Source organism: Nicotiana tomentosiformis, chromosome 1 (assembly GCF_000390325.3).
Source record: "Nicotiana tomentosiformis chromosome 1, ASM39032v3, whole genome shotgun sequence".
Taxonomy (NCBI): domain Eukaryota; kingdom Viridiplantae; phylum Streptophyta; class Magnoliopsida; order Solanales; family Solanaceae; genus Nicotiana; species Nicotiana tomentosiformis.
Window position 1 is genome coordinate 19745081 of NC_090812.1, and position 19333 is coordinate 19764413.

General features: G+C 38.2%; 1 protein-coding gene across 4 annotated transcripts; it reads right to left on the reverse strand.

Annotated features, from left to right (window-relative positions):
• Positions 1–4: 4 nt before the first annotated feature.
• Positions 5–7115, reverse strand: LOC104092518 (uncharacterized). 4 transcript variants are annotated; one of them, XM_033655235.2, is made up of 10 exons: positions 6765–7115; positions 6614–6670; positions 5685–5762; positions 5373–5426; positions 3221–3303; positions 2730–2829; positions 2591–2653; positions 1273–1551; positions 627–687; positions 5–537 (listed from the first exon to the last, which is right to left on the reverse strand). In XM_033655235.2, exons 1-10 carry the CDS (start codon positions 7044–7046, stop codon positions 434–436), a joined length of 1161 nt encoding a protein of 386 aa, XP_033511126.1. In that variant the 5' UTR covers positions 7047–7115; the 3' UTR covers positions 5–433. The 4 variants fall into 4 exon arrangements, with proteins under 4 accessions (XP_033511126.1, XP_009596426.1, XP_033511127.1 ...); XM_009598131.4 differs by having other exon boundaries at positions 5–540; positions 6765–7112; XM_033655236.2 differs by lacking the exon at positions 5373–5426 and having other exon boundaries at positions 5–540; positions 6765–7113.
• Between the last annotated feature and the right edge of the window lie 12218 nt (positions 7116–19333).

Consider the following 19333-nt stretch of genomic DNA (forward strand, 5'->3'; position numbering starts at 1 on the left):
AAGGTGAAATGAATAGGAAATAAGTGCATTAATGAAAATAAGGTTTATTTCTGCAAGAAATACATACAGTTTATAACACTAGAAGCAAGGTGAAATGAATAGGAAATAAGTGCATAAATGAACACTGGCTAATTCCTGCAACTCCTCAAGAAGAGCCTTCCTGGCTATCACAGAACTACATCCTGGAGTATCGCTTTATGTTTTCTGCAGAGAGCAAAATCATTTCTCTAGTAATAGAACAATGCCTGCTCGATTGCAAGAGGGATGAATCTCATCCGGGCCCCTAGGATTGAAGTGAGTAGTGATGTTTCATAAGGTGCCACTATATGCAAGCTGTTAACAAGAAGTTGTGCAGGCCACTCGATCTAGAAATACATGCATAATTCATCACCGAACATCAAGCTAGTTCACTGGGAAATGTTGATTGGCTTTGTCAAGTCTCGGGAGGCAGATCATATTTGACGTGTCCAAGATAAAGACCACAAGCAGGAGCCATCGGACTTGCAGCAGTGATGGATTTTGCTTCAAGGATGCGTTCTACTGAAATGATGCATCAAAGATAAATTAGTGGTCAGACAAAACCCACTATATCCACTGATTTAAGACATTTATCATAAGAGCAATACCATCAGGAACTGTTAGATCTCCAGCCCCAACTGCTTTAAGGACTCCAACAAGCAGCCTAACCTGCATGAGATAAAAAATGTCAAATTTGATGATATCAGCTTGGTACTAAATGTCTTATTAGTGTTTGTATCTATGTATTAGTCCAAATTCATCAAATCCATCTTTCTCTTTATTTAAATAAATCTAGAAAAACCGCTCACCCACTCAAATTCTCGGAAACAAACCTCAAAAAGCAAAAAGAGAAGTCAATTTTGCTAAAAGTTGCTCGAAAAACTGCAAACCCATCTCATGTGATACGACTGACTTGGCAAGGAGACTAAAGAGTAGTTCGAGTTAATTGTTAAGTTTCATGTGTAAATATTTTAAGGAAAAAATATGGTAACAATGTTAAATCAAATTCTTGGATCACGTAAAGGTTCTACGAGACATTATTATTCTGAAACGACAAAATTTTCACAAAACTAGAATATGAAAGCGTTTCACCTAAAAATGAGACTAAATTAGTAAGCTGATACAAAAATTATCTTTTCCCGAGTCCAATTTTTACACTTTATTTATCATCTATTAACATATCTTTTGGTTGGGGAGGTAAAAAAACCAGTAAAAGGAAAGACAACAAAAATTTGGAAGAAGCCAAATACCAACCTGATGGTAAAGGAAAGATCGTGCTCTTGCTGTCACCACAAAGCAACGGTGTTTTCTTCTAAGGCCAAAGTCTTGGCAAGCCTCGCCATTTGTGCCGTCTGACTTCCCCTCATTGGAGGTCAAAGAAGTACGGGAATAGTTGGTGTCTGAACCCAAGGATACAGTTGGATCCTCCATCACACTATTGCTCCTTAGTCTCTCTGAGATTGATGGAAAATATGGAGTTGAAACAACCTCAGTAACATTAAGTTCTTCCAAAGTTCTGACGGGTGAGTTTGCCTGTTAATGTTTGAAAGCAGCAAGAATTAAATATTAAAATATTAAATTTATCCAGGGTTCCTAGGGAAATCTTAATGGGATGAGTGGAAATAAAAGACAATTTAGGCGTAATAAGCATTTTCACTAAGAATATAATGTCTTGTTTATATCTTTATGCCATATTAACAAATCACCCAAACTTGCTACAATGCCTATTTTCACATGATATAACTCATAATGAGGTTAATTCGTAAACTTTATTCATCAAGAAGCAAAGAAGTAGAACTAGCAGCCGAAGACAGATTACAACTATAAATCTCCATCACAATGGAGAGACTCATTTCATAGTTCAGTTAAAAGTTTTAAAGATTTGTCAGTCCAGTTCTTTTTCTGTTTCCTTTTCCCTTTAATTCCTTTTGATATTCAACATATGTCCTGTGGCATCGCATTGGCAACTGGAACTTGGATGCAGAGGAAGCACATTCCTAAACCAATAGCCTAGCCAAGTGTTCTGTTTGATAGATCACAAAGATCATTTAACTAACAGTAAGAAGTATTTAGCCTTGAGCTTCCAGAATATCTAGTCAACTGCCCATTCAAAAGGATTATAAAGTATAGGTAAAATAAAACAACTCAGCAAACTAATATGGCTAAAGAATTGGTAGCTAGTGGAGGCGTATGATTAAATGGAGCTGAAACATTGATCATGACTCGACAGCTTGATAACAAGGTAAAGAGAAAAAAATAGATTGTCTTCCTCTAACCTAGAGCATAAGTCAAAATCCAACAGATTGACAAAATATATACTACGTAATCATCTTTGTCCGTTTCTGCAGTCGGTTGTCATGCAATGGCATTCTTAACTGTCGCAAAATATTTCAGCCAGCTACCTTTCCACTAGGCCTATTTTGCTCCATATTTTCAAAGGAAAATCATAAAAAGTATATACTGTATACAAGTCAAGATTTATGGCGAATAGGTTGAAAGAAGAGAAATATAAGGTAAATGTAAAACAAGAGATCAAGAAACCTCGCTACTTATCCAGGAAAGAAAAGCTGACCTGACAAGCAGCTGCTCTGAAAGAACTGAAATCATGACGTCCAACAAGAACGTTGCATGCCTTCTGGAAAATACACAAACAATTCTGTTATAGAGGATCAGAACACCAACATAGAAAAAGATTTGTCAAATTAGTCAACCTGCATGGCAGGAAGATCCAGGCTCTCAGGCACATGCCAAGCTCGGTCTTTCTCGAAGCTTGATACCCACTCCGGCCCAGATAACAAGCGGTAGAAGTACCTAAAACAAGATTCTCAAGGACCAACTCTCAATCATCTCATAATCACAAGTGTCACACGGAATTACTGGCAAAACCAAGATTTAGCATGTAGTTAAGTGTGTGAAGTGGGTACCCAAATATTGAGTGTCTCAGACTTGCAGCACCTTATGGGAACAAAAATTTACTTAGATTAAAATCACCATTAATCTGCTAAACATCAACTCTCAAAATGGATAAAGAACAATCAGGAGTAACATCATCCTAGCCGGACAGAAGACTATTCGCTGGGGCTAACCTTCCGTGCACACATCAGAAAATCAATTTTAAGAGATGGCATGTCACATAACCATTTGAGCATGTACAGATTCCGTATGCAAACTAATTCTACATGATCAAGATATTGATACCTACGTGCGTTCTTGAGCTTTATATCTGGCATGAAAATCAGCTGGAACACGCCGAACGTCAATAACCATTATATCACCCCCGTTCTTCTGCAAGCAAACCATAACGAGCAAAAATAGTGAGTACTTCCAGATAAAACAGAGATATAAGGCTTTGGTATCATGACAATTGATTTCACTACCACCAAAACATGTGTATCCGAGTTTCTCTTAATGTAATTTAACAGACTTAATACCAGTTTGATTAATATAATGTCTTGTTGCAGGAAAGGGAAGGTAACAGTAAGAGGAGAGAGAAATGAGTGGTTTACATGGCTGAAGTATCCAAAATTTACGTCTAGTCGATTGGAACGAATGAGTAAGTTGGCATGCAGGATTTCCCATCCCTTCCTCTTTTACTTCGGCTTCTTTCTCACTTGCTTCTCGAAACATGGGAAATAGCTCTTACCCCTCCACATTTATTTCCACTCCTCCGACCCTCTTATTTCTGCCCCAACCAAACATAGATTAAAACAAAAGAAGTTACCTTGCTACTCTTCCTCCCTTTTGCCATTCCCTCTGTATGTCTTCTCTCCCTACAGGGACTTGATGACGTTCGGACTTTGAAGAACAAGGATTTGACTTAACTTCATGCCCATCATAAAAGACACAATTCATACCAGTGTTATCAAAGGCGCGCTTAAGCCTGAAAGCGAGGCTCAGAACATGTTGAGCGCTTCACTTCGCTTTGCGGGCACTTCAGTGTCTCATCAAGGCTCTAAGACATACTTTTCCTTGCCAATGAGTGTAATCCTGAAAATCCGACACTAAACAATTGATATTTCACTCTATCGTAAAAAAAAATTTCAATTCCTTTGTCCATATATTTGTTATTCATGCTTATAATTATTGGTCTTGGACTACATATACATATTTTTACTTTTTCTCCACTTGCGCCTTGTTTCATTAAAGCCCACACTTTATTTGCGCTTTGCACTAAAAGCCCCAACAAGCCTTAGAGCCTTTTTGCGCTTTTCGCCTTTGATAATACTGATTCATACCTGACTGAATGTAATTGAACCCATGTAAATGTCACCTGAACGTCTCAGAGATACAATTCTAGTTTTAACCCTAAAGCCTACATTAACCTTGTTCATCACATGCTTATTTTCCTTGTACGCAGGAGTAGGACATCACCATTTATTCAAGGAGATAATCCAACGGCAATTGAGCAAAGATGATCATCCTTTTGCTCCTGTAAGACTTCAAATCATCTTCTGCAATAATCCCCACAAATTTGAAATTTGGCGTAGGCAAATTCGGATTAAATATATTATTAGCAATCAGTATAAAAAAGAGGAACATCACATTTTATCAAACTCCCTCCAATGCTTCTAAGGCAGCAAGAAGGGGAAGGAGCCCTTTCTGGCTAATATCTGCTGGTCACCGGTCGAATTAGAGTACTTCAACTTGGACTCCTACCTTTTCTTTCTGCGTAAATCTGGTAAAAGAGGGATATGTCAGTGACCTAGCACGACAAAGCACTCTCCGAGGGCATGGAATGTCTGATTTTTTGGTAAGAATATCCACAGTAAGTTAGATTCTCCGGTCGAAATAAGGGAAAGGTCAATTCAATTCTCGATGGAAACGGAATATTGCGTTTTCACAGACATATCGCTTTTCTAGTGACCAATTATTACTCATTGTCCATTTGAGCCACAATGAGCCAAGTATGAGTTGAAAAGTGACCTTTACATGATGGCGATGTGATAACTTGTGTATTAATACAGAAAATGCGACCAATTTTTGAAGCTTAAAGTGAATATACTACCCAGTACACTTTTTTTTTAAAGTGCTATTTAATTCAAGGAGTATTATCAGAAACACACTTTAGTGCACCAAAATTGTCCAACATTTACAGCTGTGCATTAATGATGAGATTACTGAAAACACTTGAAGAACTCTGCTGATTCATTGTAAAGAAAGAAGACAATTTAAAGATCGGAACCTTGAAGAGCCGCCATATGCACATAAAAGAAGAAAAGACCCCAAAAAAAGGGAACCAACTTCCCAAAGGAAACATAACAGAAAGATCACTCAAGTTCAAAATAAGGACTTTTGGAGGATGATACAAAATTACAATTATCAGGAATCAGAACTTGCTAGATGAAGAACTAAACCTGTAAAAAATGGTTCACAGCTCTTTGTACCACCAAAGGTTTATGAGGAGGTAACTGCACGGGAATAATGCAAGCAATAAATTTAGAAGAGCTAACTTAAATGAATAAATACGTACAAATAACCTTAAAACGCAATTTATTTGGATAGTGCAAGACTCAATTAGCAAGATTTAGTATGCGACCACATAGCTGAACAGCTTAGAAGTTAGTTAGAGCTTATATATTTGCAAGGAATAGATCAAAATTGATCACTCAGTTATGTATACAGATAAGTATGACGGCTAAATAACACAAAATACAAACAGAAAGTACCACTTCACCAGGTTTCCTTTTGCTTATCCTTTCAACATCTACATGGCAAACATTTGATAAAGCGTGTACTCCAGCATCCTAAAGATAAATCCAGAAAAGCTGTAAGTATGAATTGATATTTAACATTTTGAAATTTCCTGTGAGCTGGATAGAAATAAATAACCATCTTTCACAGGAAATGAGACCCATTAAAAAGGAAAGAAGAAAATTAGTAAAAGGATGTCATTATCAAACTGGAAAATTACAGTCCTTTTTTGAAAAGAAAAAATAACTTTTGAAAATGCATAGCCAAACAGCATATTATTGGGTCACTATTTCAAAACTTTTTCCATTTGGGCAAAATTGTGCCTCTTCCATAACAACCCCTACAGAAAACATTTCTTTGTCACCTGACCTTGACCAGTGGCTTCATTTACAGGTTTCAAACATTGACTCAGTAGAGATGGAAAAAGTACAACTGATTTCTATAGTCAAGATTGAAAAAAAGTAAATATGAACACTGAAAAAAAAGGTGGTAACCTGGAAGAGAAGTGGGGAGAGTAGATGAGAAAGGGTAAGCGCCTAATAACTCTTCCCTTTCACAATATTATTATTCCTCAAATAGCACAAAATAAACTTGATCAAAAAAAATATTAGCACAAAATAAAAGCTGGGTACTTTATAAAAAGAGAAAGGAAATGATTGGAAGTATAGAGGAAGTTTTAACATCAAATTGATACCTCCACATCTAGTAGATTTAAATTCAAAGATTGAATTTTGAAGATAAAACATAAACGATTCCGAATACTCAAAACAACCAATATCGCATCTGAGCTCCAGATAATCCACATTATATATTTCTGATGCAAGATATGAAACAGGAAATAAAAATACATTGACACGTGATTAGGCGTAGCTAATAATAATAACCAAAAACAAAACAAACTTACAGTTCGACTGGAGCAAAATATAGACACTGGCTGTCCAACAAACTTCTGAAATGCTTCCTGCAAAACAGAAAAGAATAAACGTTTCTCAACTACTGCATTTATCGAGAATTAGAAAGCCTTACTCAATTTGACATAGAAATGATAAATTTACCTCAAGAACACCGACGACAGTTCTACAATTAGTTTGTTGCTGTGCGCCGGCGAAGCGAGTTCCTATGTACTCGATTGCTATCAAGTACCGCTGTAGCCTAGGATTAGGATTCATTGGTCTAGTAACTAACTCTTTCTGCTCTTCCTCTTCAACGACGTCGACGGCGATGTTGTCGTCGTTTACCTTGGCGATTTTGGAACGCCGTTGGGGAGATTCAGGCCGTGGATCGAGCGAGTGCTTACTAATCTCCGAGATCAACGGCTGTGATTGATCGTTTGTCATTTGCACTGTTTTTGGAGTTGTGTAGTTCTCAACGTTAGAAATGCTACGAGGGTTTAAGGGAATTTTGGTGGGAGCCCGAATAATGATGGATCCGCCCCGACTTCTTTTCTTTTTATATTTTTCTGCTTAACTAGTTTCTCGCACGTGTACGCCGTGCAATGTCATATTTTTTTGTAAAATAATATCAATATTATTAAAATAATTTGAGTATATCATTATACATGAAGAGATACAAGTTTTTGTTGATCATCGTATGATTACTTGTTTGTTGACGTCTAAAAGAATAAATTATCGTTTAAACCTATAAAAATAAAAAATAAAAAATAAAATTTTATTTAGATACATACGATACATACGGCTTAATCTGAGGTGGTTAGGCGTGCAAAATAATAACAATATGATAACGCTGTGAGCACCTAATTTTTGATCATATTTAAAATTTTCATCTCTTTAGTATGTAAATATTTTTGAATTTAATCAACATATTTTAGCTTTTGTCTCACCTTTTTATAGGTTTTATTTGAGAAAATTGAAAATGATAAAAGAGTCATATTTTAGTATAATTTTATTTTTCATTTACAAAGAAGGAAAATTTCCAAAAAAATTAGCTTTAATCTAGTTAAGTTTAATTTTTAGAGTTAGAGGTTTTAATAAATATTAGTGAGTAATTAATATTTTTGTCTAGCTATTTTGGATAGCAATTTACTTTGTTTGATCATTATCCTTTAAAAGAAAATCAAAAGCAACAAAAAGAGCAAATAAAATTGGGACACATCACCACAAAAAGACAATAACAACAATCCATTTTCAAAAAATTCCTCTCTAGAAACTATTTCTCTCACGCACTCTTACACAGGATCCCCTCAACAGGAATGAGCTGATCGTTACCCATACTTGCACCCAACTTTTCCTCCAAGTAATTGGCAATCACTCCCATATATATAGAAACACAGGCGAGAGAACGAGAGAACACACGAAAAGGGGAGGCTAGAAAATCGCATGTGATTGACCCAAAAATATCATCTTTAATTTAAACGTTCATTTTTGTGTTTTATGAATATGTTGAGATTTTACCTGCTATGAGTTACATATCACCTGAATAGTTGATATTAATGACGTTCCTTTTCTAGTAATATATTGCTTACGATGCCACTGTTAGTATTGTTTTTATGTTGTGTTACGTTGATTGGATTATGTATATGTTGTTAGAATTGGTTTATGGGATTCTCTACCAGGTGGATAGGCCCAGTTACAAAGGAAACTCTCGCGAAATTTTTGGAAATTTTGGGAGTTAGTAAAAATTCGGAAAATTGAAACGGGTGAAAGAAGAGATAAGTTATGTTATGTGTTTGGGGCAGACTCTACTTCTCATTTAAGGACTATTAATATTATGGATACCAATTGAATATGATAACAAGTGTACGAGGCATATTATAAGTGATGTGGGGTTTAAGGAGAGGTCTAAGTCCAAGTCAAGTTGGAAAATTTCATAATAGACTAAAATTTCAAATGGGTACGCATAAGATCAAACTTTGAACGAGCATATATACTGATATATAAGGAATTATGTGATGATCTACCTATCAAATGAAAGATCTTCGAGTCTAGTTTCTAGCGCTTCAAACTGTTCATCATTTGGACACTCCTACAAGAAGTTATGACCAAATTACCAAAGGCTGGCAAAATGAGAGTCTGCGGCCAAATCTGCGATTGTAGAACCATTATGCGATCGCAGAAGTGGTTATGCGACTGCAAAACTAGTCGCAGACCTGTCCAGAGAAGCCCATATCTGGGCACCGATTCTGCGGTGCATTGTGAGACCCGCATACCCATTCTGCGGTCCATTATGCGACCGCAGACCCGATTTCGGAGGGTTAATTTTTCTATTTTCATAACCCGACCCCATGTTGATAAATAAGCTTTGGGGCTTATTTTTTGGCAATTATCTGATGATTTTAGAGAGAAGTGAGAGTATTTTGGAGAGAGAAAGAAGCTCAAGTACTTTGTTCATCAAAAATCTTGTTCAAGCTTTGAAATCCAACAAGGAATTATCACAAGATCTTCACTCGAGAGGTAAGGTTCTAACCCTTATTCTTCAATTTCGAGTTTGGGTAAAGATGGGTGATTGTGAGTGTGATTCTTGCATGTGAGAGTATTAGTTATACATTCTTGTACCAATAAGGTTATGGGAAGATTGTTGAGTTCAAATGGGTAAAGATTGGATTGAAAATGTTAGAAATCTTCAAACAAAACTTTAATTGAGGATTTGAAAGACAATCTGATGTCGGAATTTGATAATTTTTATATGGTTGAACTCGTATCGGAACCGGTGTTCGAATTTTGTGAGTTTTTTTTGGTATTTGAGACGTGGGTCTCACAGTTGATTTTTAAAATAAATTTCGAATTTTAATCCGAAAAATTTATAATTTCATATAGAATTAGTTCCTACGATTCGTGTTGAGTATGTTGAATTGTTTGTGATTAGATTCGAAGCTTTCAGACACGAATTCGCGAGGCAAAGGTATATTGGAATCTTGAAATTTATTTGCAAAGCGAGGTAAGTGTCGTGGTTAACCTTGACTTGAGGGAATAGAACCCTTAAATTATTTGTTATGTGAAATGCATGTGAACGACGTATAGGCGAGGTGACGAGTATCTATACGTCGTCAAATTAATTATTTGCATAATTACTTGAAAAATCATAAATCATTTTAAATCATGAATTAATTATTATATTAATTGTTTCTCTCGTGTTCTTTGCTCAATATCATGCCTTGAATCCATGCTATAATTACTACATGCTTATTTGATTTATGTGACTTAATTGCCACTTTACGTTTAGTATACTAATTATTAAAATGCCTATTACATTCTTAATTTCCATAATTAATTGTTACTTGTCATCACTTATTTCTAATAAATCATAATTATTGTATGCTTGTTGTCTTATAATTTCTTATTAATTGTTGCATTTGTTGGAGTAATTTCTTTTATAAGAATTGACAAATGAATATATTGGAGGAGCGGGTTGCACGCCGCAACGGAAATGAAAGTGAATATATTGGAGGAGCGGGTTGCATGCTGCAACAGAATTGATTGAAACGAATATATTGGAGGAGCGGGTTGCACGCAGCAACAGAATTGATTGAAATGAATATATTGGAGGAGCGAGTTTCACGTCGCAACAAAATTGATTGAAAAGATATATTGGGATCGGGTTGCACGTCGCAACAGAATTGAATATGAATATATTGTGGGATCGGGTTGCACGTCGCAACGGAAACTGATTGAAATAATAATTGGTTATGACTGCCGAGTTGGCTTCAACTGTTGAAAAGAGATACCTGTTTTATTTTTATTATTGTTGTTATTATTGTTATTGCGTACAGGTTAATGTAAGTGGCCTGCCTTAGCCTCGCCACTACTTCGTAGAGTTGTACAGATAACGGAGTTGGTCCCAGCGGCGTATAGTAGAGTTGCTCGGATTCAGCTATTCGCAGGAGACTTGAGGTATAGCTGCATGGCGTTCACATTTCTGAAGTCCTCTTCCACTTTATCATAGTTGTGTATTTCTTTCAGACAACTTTATTTTCATTCAGACCTTTATTTGTATTATTCTAGTAGCTTGTGCAATTGTGACACCAATTGTGGGATGATATTTAGACATCGCTATTATTATAGATTATTCACTACATTTAAGACTTTATTTCCGCATTTATTTCTTTGTTATTAATTAATTTAAAAATTATTTTAAAATAGCTAATATTATTCTAACGTTGGCTTGCCTATCAAGTGAAATGTTAGGCGCCATCACGAACCCGAAGGTGGGAATTTTAGGTCGTGACAAGTTGGTATCAGAGCACTAGGTTATATAGGTCACGAGTCACGAGCAAGCTTAGTAGAGTCTGAAGGATCGGTACGGAGACGTTTGTACTTATCTCTCAGAGGCTATGAAGTTTAGGAAAAATATCACTTCTTTCTTATTCTGTCATCGATGATTAAACCATTCTATTCTTATTCTCTCGCAGATGGTGAGAACGCGTAATACATCTACTGACGGACAAGGTCCAGAGCCCCCGGTGGAAACTATGACCAGGGGTAGAGGTCGAGGCCGAGGTCACGCTAGAGGCCAATGCAGAGGCAGAGGTAGAGCTCAGTCTAGAGCTCGAGCAGCAACACCTGTTGTAGAACCTCAAGTGGATCTTCAGGAGGATTCATAGCTACTCCAGTTCTGTTGTAGAACTTCAGACTGTATCGGTTGGACAAGTTCAAGTTTCGAAAGGATTCATAGCTACTCTAGTACTTCAGGATGCTCTAGTCCGTTTGGTGAGCCTAATGGAGGGTCTGGCCCAGAATGGTACATTTCCAATGGCACCAGCCATCTCACAGGCTGGGGGAGGAGCACAAACTCCCACTACTCCCGCTCCGGGGCAGACATCTCCAGTATCAGGCTCCAGTAGCCCATCCAGTTGGGGAAGTTCAACCAATTATTGCAGCACACGCTGGTGATATGCCTGCTTTATCTTCTAAGGCATTGTTGAGATTGGACAAGTTTACCAAGCTATTTCCAATCCATTTCAGTGGTACACCTTCTGAGGACCCACGGGATTTTCTTGACCGCTGCTATGAAGTATTGCGGAACATGGGTATAGTTGAGACCAATGGGGTTGATTTTGTTGTATTTCAGATGACGGGTTCCGCCAAGAGGTGGTAGAGAGATTATGTATTTACTAGACCAGTTGGTTCGCCTGCACTTACCTGGGAGCAGTTCTCGCAGCTATTTCTAGATAAGTTCCTTCCCATCACACTGAGAGAGAATTACCGCAAGCAGTTTGAGCATCTCCAACAGGGCAGCATGTTAGTCACTCAGTATAAGACCCGTTTTGTGGATCTAGCCCGTCATGCTCTTCTTCTGCTTCCTACGGAGGTTCATTGATGGACTCGTTCAACCTATCAAGCTACAGATGGCCAAGGAGACCGGGAGTGAGATTTCTTTTCAGACAGCTGCTAATGTCTCCAGGTGGATCGAGATGGTTCTTTCACAGGATAGAGGGCCAGTGTCAGATAAAAGGCCCCGTTATTCCGGTAATTTTAGAGGCTCCTCATCTGGTGGCAGGGGTAATTTTGGTAGGGGACATCCTCCCAGGCCATTTGATTCAGCACTTCAGACTTCTCATGGTGCTTCAGGGAGTCATTTCCCTTATGCTCCTTACCCTTTGCAGCCAACGTTCAGTGAACATTTAGCTCCTATCAGTGCACAACCACTTCAAAGTCACTACGGTGGTTATCCGACTCATCCGGGTCATCTTCAACTTTAGCAGCCGCGACATCAGGATGGGTGTTATGAGTGTGGGAACATTGGTCACATCAGGAGGTATTGCCTTAAGTTGTCGAGCAATATATCTCAGCAGGAATCTCGTGCCATTATACCGACATCGGTTGCTCCACCACCTGTCCGACCAGTTAGGGGCATGATTCAGACAGCTAGAGATGGAGGTCAGGCTGTTAGAGGTGGAGGACATCTAGTTAGAGGCCGTCCCAGAGATGTAGCTCCGAGTGGTGGGGCCCAGCCTCGATTTTATGCTTTTTCATCTAGGCTTGAGGCCGAGTCATCCGATGCCGTGATCACAGGTATTTTTCCATTTTACCATAAAGATGATTCCATTTTATTTGATCCAGGATCTATTTATTCCTATGTGTCCTCCTACTTTGCTTCATATTTGGTTGTGCCTCTTGATTCTTTAAGTACTTCTCTGCACGTGTCCACACCGGTGGGGGATTCTATCATTGTAGATCATGTCTATCATTCGTGCATGGTTACTATTGGGAGTCTTGAGACTAGTGTGGATCTTCTACTTCTCGACATGGTAGATTTTGACGTCATACTGGGTATGGATTGGTTGTCACATTATCATGCTATATTGGATTGTCATGCCAAGACGGTGACCTTAGCCATGCCGGGGTTACCTCGATTAGAGTGAAAAGGAACTCCTAGTTATTCTACCAGTAGGGTTATTTCCTATATGAAGGCTCGTAGTATGGTCAAGAAGGGATATCTAGCCTATTTGGCTTATATCCGCGATCCTAGAGCGGATGTTCCTTCTGTGGATTCAGTCCTAGTTGTTCATGAATTTCTAGAAGTATTTCCTGCAGATTTGCCGGGGATGCCACCCCACAGAGATATTGACATTTGTATCGATTTGGCTCCAGGTACTCAGCCCATTTCTATTCCACCATACCATATGGCCCCGCTGAAGTTGAAAGAATTGAAGGAGCAATTACAAGACTTGCTTGATCAGGGATTCATTAGACCTAGTGTCTCGCCTTGGGTTGCACCAGTATTATTTGCAAAGAAGAAAGATGGTTCAATGCGGATGTGTATAGATTATCGGCAGTTGAACAAGGCTACTATCAAGAACAAGTATCCATTGCCAAGAATCGATGATCTATTTGATCAACTTCAGGGTTTCAAGGTGTTTTCGAAGATTGACTTGAGGTCTGGCTATCATCAGTTAAATATTAGGGCATCTAATGTCCCTAAGATAGGTTTTCGGACCCGGTATGGGCATTATGAATTCTTAGTGAATGTCATTCGGGCTTACAAATGCCCCGACAGCATTTATGGAGCCCAATGTGGATTCATTTGTGGTTGTATTCATTGATGACATCTTGATTTACTCCATCAGTCGAGAGGAGTATGAGCAACATCTTCGGATTGTGCTTCAAACTTTTAAGAAGAATCAGTCATATGCTAAATTTTCAAAATGTGAGTTTTGGTTAAACTCAGTTGCCTTTTTGGGGCATGTTGTATCGGCAGAAGGCATAAAGGTGGATCCTAAGAAGATTGAGGCAGTTCAGAACTGGCCTAAGCCTACTTCAGGTACAGAGATATAGAGTTTTCTAGGTTTGGCGGGTTATTATCGCCGGTTCGTAGAAGGGTTTTCATCTATAGCAAGCCCATTGACCAGACTGACCCAGAAAGGTGTCCCATTCAGATGGTCAGACGAGTGTGAGTTGAGCTTTTAGAAGCTCAAGACTGCTTTGACTACGACGCCAGTGTTGGTACTGCCCACAAGTTTAAGATCTTATACGGTATATTGTGATGCATTTAACATTGGGCTTGGTGCAATATTAATGCAAGATGGCAGGGTGATTGCATACGCGTCGCGACAATTGAAAGTTCACGAGAAGAATTATCCTGTTCATGACTTAGAATTGGAAGCCATTGTTCATGCGCTTAAATTTGGAGGCATTACCTTTACGGTGTCTCGTGTGAGGTATTTACTCATCATCGTAGCCTATAGTATCTATTCAAACAAAAAGATCTCAATTTGAAGCAGAGAAGATGGTTGGAGCTGTTGAAAGACTATGATATCACCATTTTGTATCACCCCGGAAAGGCCAATGTGGTGGCCGATGCTTTGAGTAGAAAGGCTGTGAGTATGGGCATCCGTGCGTATATTCCGGTTGGTGAGAGGCCGTTAGCTGCAGATGTTCAGAATTTGGCCAATCAGTTCGTGAGCTTAGATGTTTCAAAATCCAGTTGGGTTCTAGCCTGCACAGTCGCTAGGTCTTCTTTATATGAGCGCATCAGAGGGCGACAGTATGATGATCCTCATTTGCTTGTCCTTAAGGACACGGTGCGACACGATGGTTCCAAGCAGATTGATGTGGGAGATGATGGAGTTCTACAGATGCAGGGTCGTATTTGTGTTCCTAATGTGGATGGGCTTCGTGAATTAATTCTTGAAGAGGCCCACAATTCCCGGTATTCTATTCATCCTGGTGCCGCCAAATTATATCAAGATTTGCTGCAACATTATTGGTGGAGGAGAATGAAAAAGGATATAGTTGCATATGTAGCTCGGTGTCTGAATTGTCAGCAAGTTAAGTACGAGCATCAGAGACCTGGTGGTTTGCTTCAGAAGTTAGAAATTCCTGAGTGGAAGTGGGAGCGTATCACTATGGATTTTGTTGTTGGGCTCCTATGGACTCAGAGAAAGTTTGACGCAGTATGGGTCATTGTGGACACGTTGACCAAGTCGGTACATTTCATTCCAGTAGCAGTTACCTATTCTTCAGAGCGTTTAACGGAGATTTACATCCGTGAGATTGTCCGCTTTCACGGTATGCCCGTGTCTATCATTTCTGATCAAGGTACACAGTTTACCTCACACTTCTATAGGGTTGTACGACGTGAGTTAGGCACGCGGGTTGAGTTGAGTACAACATTTCATCCATAGACAAACAGACAGTGAGAGTGCACTATTCAGATATTGGAAGATATGCTTCACGCTTGTGTTATAGACTTTGGAGGTTCTTGGGATCAGTTCTTGTCACTTGCGGAGTTTGCCTATAATAACATCTACCAGTCGAGCATTCAGATGGCTCCATATGAAGCATTATATGGGAGACAGTGTCGTTCGCAAGTTGGCTGGTTTGAACCAGGAGAGACTCGAGTGTTGGGTACCGATTTGGTACAGGATGCCTTGGATAAGGTCAAGATTATTTAGGATCGACTTCGCACAGCTCAGTCTAGGCAAAAGAGTTATGTCGACCGTAAGGTTCGTGACGTTGCATTCATGGTAGGAGAAAGAGTATTGCTCCGAGTTTCACCTATGAAAGGTGTAATGAGATTCAAAAAGAAGGGCAAGTTGAGCCCTAGGTATATCAGACCCTTTGAAATTCTTGAAAGGGTGGGTGAAGTAGCCTACAGGCTTGCACTACCACCTAGTTTATCAACAGTTCATCCGGTATTCCATGTATCCATGCTCCGAAAATATCATGGTGATACGTCCCATGTGTTAGAGTTCAGCTCAGTTCAATTGGACAAAGATTTAACTTATGAGGAGGAGCCGATAACTATTCTAGCTCGGCAGGTACGTTAGTTGAGGTCTAAGAGTTATCCTTCAGTTCGGGTACAATGGAGAGGTCAGCAGATTGAGGCAGCTACCTGGGAGTCCAAGTCAGACATAGAGAGCAAATATCCATATCTTTTCACCAGCTCAGGTACTTTTCTAATTCCATTCGAGGACGAACGTTTGTTTTAGAGGTGGAAATTGTGATGACCCAAAAATATCATCTTTAATTTAAACGTTCATTTATGTGTTCTATGAAGATGTTGAGAGCTTACCTGCTATGAGTTACATATCACCTGAATAGTTGATGTTAATGACGTTCCTTTTCTAGTAATATATTGCTTATGATGCCACTGTTAGTATTATTTTCATGTTGTGTTACATTGATTGGATTATGTATGTGTTGTTAGGATTGGTTTCTGGGATTCTCTGGCAGGTGGATAGGCCCAGTTACAAAGGAAACTCTGGTGAAAGTTTTGAAAATTTTGGGAGTTGGTAAAAATTCGGGAAATTGAAATGGGTGAAAGAAGAGATAAGTTATGTTATGTATTTGGGGGCGGACTCTACTTCTCATTTGAGGAATATTAATATTATGGATATCAATTGGATATGATAATAAGTGCACGAGGCATATTATAAGTGATGTGGGGACTAATGAGAGGCCTAAGTCTAAGTCAAGTTGGAAACTTTCATAATAGACTAAAGTTTCAAATAGGTACGCACAAGACCAAATTTTGAACTAGCATATCTACATATATATATATATAAGTAATTATCTGATTATCTACCTATCAAATGAAAGATCTTCAAGTCTAGTTTCTAAATCTTCAAACCTTTCATCATTTGGACACACCTACAAGAAGTTATGACCAAATTACCAAAGGCTGGCAAAATGTGAGTCTACGGCCAAATCTGCGATCGCAGAACCATTATGCGTCCGCAGAAGTGGTTATGTGACCGCAAAACTGGACACCGATTCTGCGATGCATTGTGTGACCTACATACCCATTTTGTGGTCCATTATGCAACCGCATACCCGATTTCGGAGGGTTAATTTTCCTATTTTCATAACCTGACCCCATTTTGATAGATAGGCTTTGGGGCTTATTTTGGGGCAATTATCTGATGATTTTAGAGAGAAGTGAGAGTGTTTTAGATAGAGAAAGAAACACAAGTGCTTTGTTCATCAAAAATCTTGTTCAAGCTTTGAAATCCAACTAGGAATTATCACAAGATCTTCACCCAAGAGGTAAGGTTCTAACCTCTATTCTTCAATTTCGAGTTTGGGTAAAGATGGATGATTGTGAGTGTGATTCTTACATGTGAGAGTATTAGTTATACATGCTTGTACCAATAAGGTTATGAGAAGATTGTTGAGTTCAAATGGGTACAGAGTGGATTGAAAATGACAGAAATCTTCAAACAAAACTTTAATTGATGATTTGAAAGGCAATTTGATGTCGGAATTCGATAATTTTTGTATGGTTAAACTCGTATTGGAACGGGTGTTCGGATTTTGCAAATTTTTCCGGGATTTGAGACATGGGTCCCACTATTGATTTTTAAAATAAATTTCAGATTTTAATCCGGAAAATTTATAACTTCATATAAAATTAGTTCCTACGATTCGTGTTGAGTATGTTGAATTGTTTGTGATTATATTCGAAGCTTTCAGACACGAATTCGCGAGGCAAAGGTATATTGGAATCTTGAAATTTGTTTGCAAAGCGAGGTAAGTGTCGTGGTTAACCTTGACTTGAGGGAATAAAACCCTTAAATTATTTGTTATGTGGATTGCATGTGAATGACGTATAGGCGAGGTGACGAGAGTCTATACGTCGTCAAATTAATTATTTGCATAATTACTTGAAGAATCATAAATCGTTTTAAATCATGAATTAATTCTTATATTAATTGTTTCTCTCGTGTTCTTTGCTCAATATCATGCCTTGAATCCATGCTATAATTGCTACATGCTTATTTGATTTATGTGACTTAATTGCTACTTTACGTTTAGCATACTAATTATTAAAATGCCTATTTTATCCTTAATTTTTATAATTAATTGTTACTTGTCATCACTTATTTTTTATAAATCATAATTATTGTATGCTTGTTGTCTTATAATTTCATATTAATTGTTGCATTTATTGGAGTAATTTCTTTTATAAGAATTGGCAAATGAATATATTGGAGGAGCGGGTTGCACGCCACAACGGAAATAAAAGTGAATATATTGGATGAGCGGGTTCCATGCTGCAACATAATTAATTGAAACGAATATATTGGAGGAGCGGGTTGCACGCAGCAACATAATTGATTGAAATGAATATATTGGAGGAGCGGGTTGCACGTCGCAACGGAATTGATTGAAAAGATATATTGGGATCGGGTTGCACGCCGCAACAGAATTGAATATGAATATATTGTGGGATCGGGTTGCACGCCGCAATGGAAAATGATTGAAATACTAATTGGTTATGACTGCCGAGTTGGCTTCAACTGTTGAAAAGAGATGCCTGTTTTATTTCTATTGTTGTTGTTATTATTGTTATTGCGTACATGTTAATTTAAGTGACATGCCTTAGCCTCGTCACTACTTCGTCGAGGTTAAGCTCAGCACTTACTGGGTACATGGGGTCGGTTGTACTCATATTATACTCTGCTCTTCTTGTGCAGATACCGGAGTTGGTCCCAACGGCGTATAGTAGAGTTGCTCGGATTCAGCTATTCACAGGAGACTTGAGGTATAGCTGCATGGCGTTAGCAGTTCTGAAGTCCCCTTCCACTTTATCATAGCTGTATATTTCTTTCAGACAGCTTTATTTTCATTCAGACCTTTATTTGTATTATTCTAGTAGCTCGTGCACTTGTGACACCAATTCTGGTATGGTATTTAGACATCGCTATTATTATAGATTATTCACTACATTTCAGACTTTACTTCCGCATTTGTTTCTTTGTTACTAATTAATTTAAAAATTATTTAAAAATAGCTAATATTATTCTAACATTAGCTTGCCTATCAAGTGAAATGTTAGGCGCCATCACGGTCCCGAAAGTGGGAATTTGGGGTCGTGACAAAAAACGAAAAAAAAACGAGATCTGGAGAAAAGTGAGGGAGAAACAGATCTGAAAAAATAGAGAGAGCTAAAAACGAAAACGCAGCAACGGAAGAGAGAAAAAATAGTAGCTCTTTATTCTTCAACCAAGCAAAACCGTTCTACATTAAAACCAGCTATTGGGTCCATCCCATGGCCCATGTGAAAGAAGATGAATCTTCCTTTTGGTTTTTTCAAGCCAACCAATTTAGAAGTTCAATTTGGGCAACTAGCTTTTGAAGTGAATATTGATTGCATATATTAATATGGACATTCTTCAACTATAAATAGGTACATCTACCTTCATTTGTAATCACACCAAAATAAA

Excerpts from the sequence above, each read along its gene's own strand:
- LOC104092518 (XM_009598131.4), bottom strand. The coding sequence starts at position 7,046 with ATGACAAACGATCAATCACAGCCGTTGATCTCGGAGATTAGTAAGCAC. Across the intron at positions 5,763-6,613 it reads TATTTTGCTCCAGTCGAACT|GATGCTGGAGTACACGCTTT; the intron begins GTAAGTTTGTTT and ends ATTTATCTTTAG. Across the intron at positions 5,427-5,684 it reads AAAGGAAACCTGGTGAAGTG|TTACCTCCTCATAAACCTTT; the intron begins GTACTTTCTGTT and ends ATTCCCGTGCAG.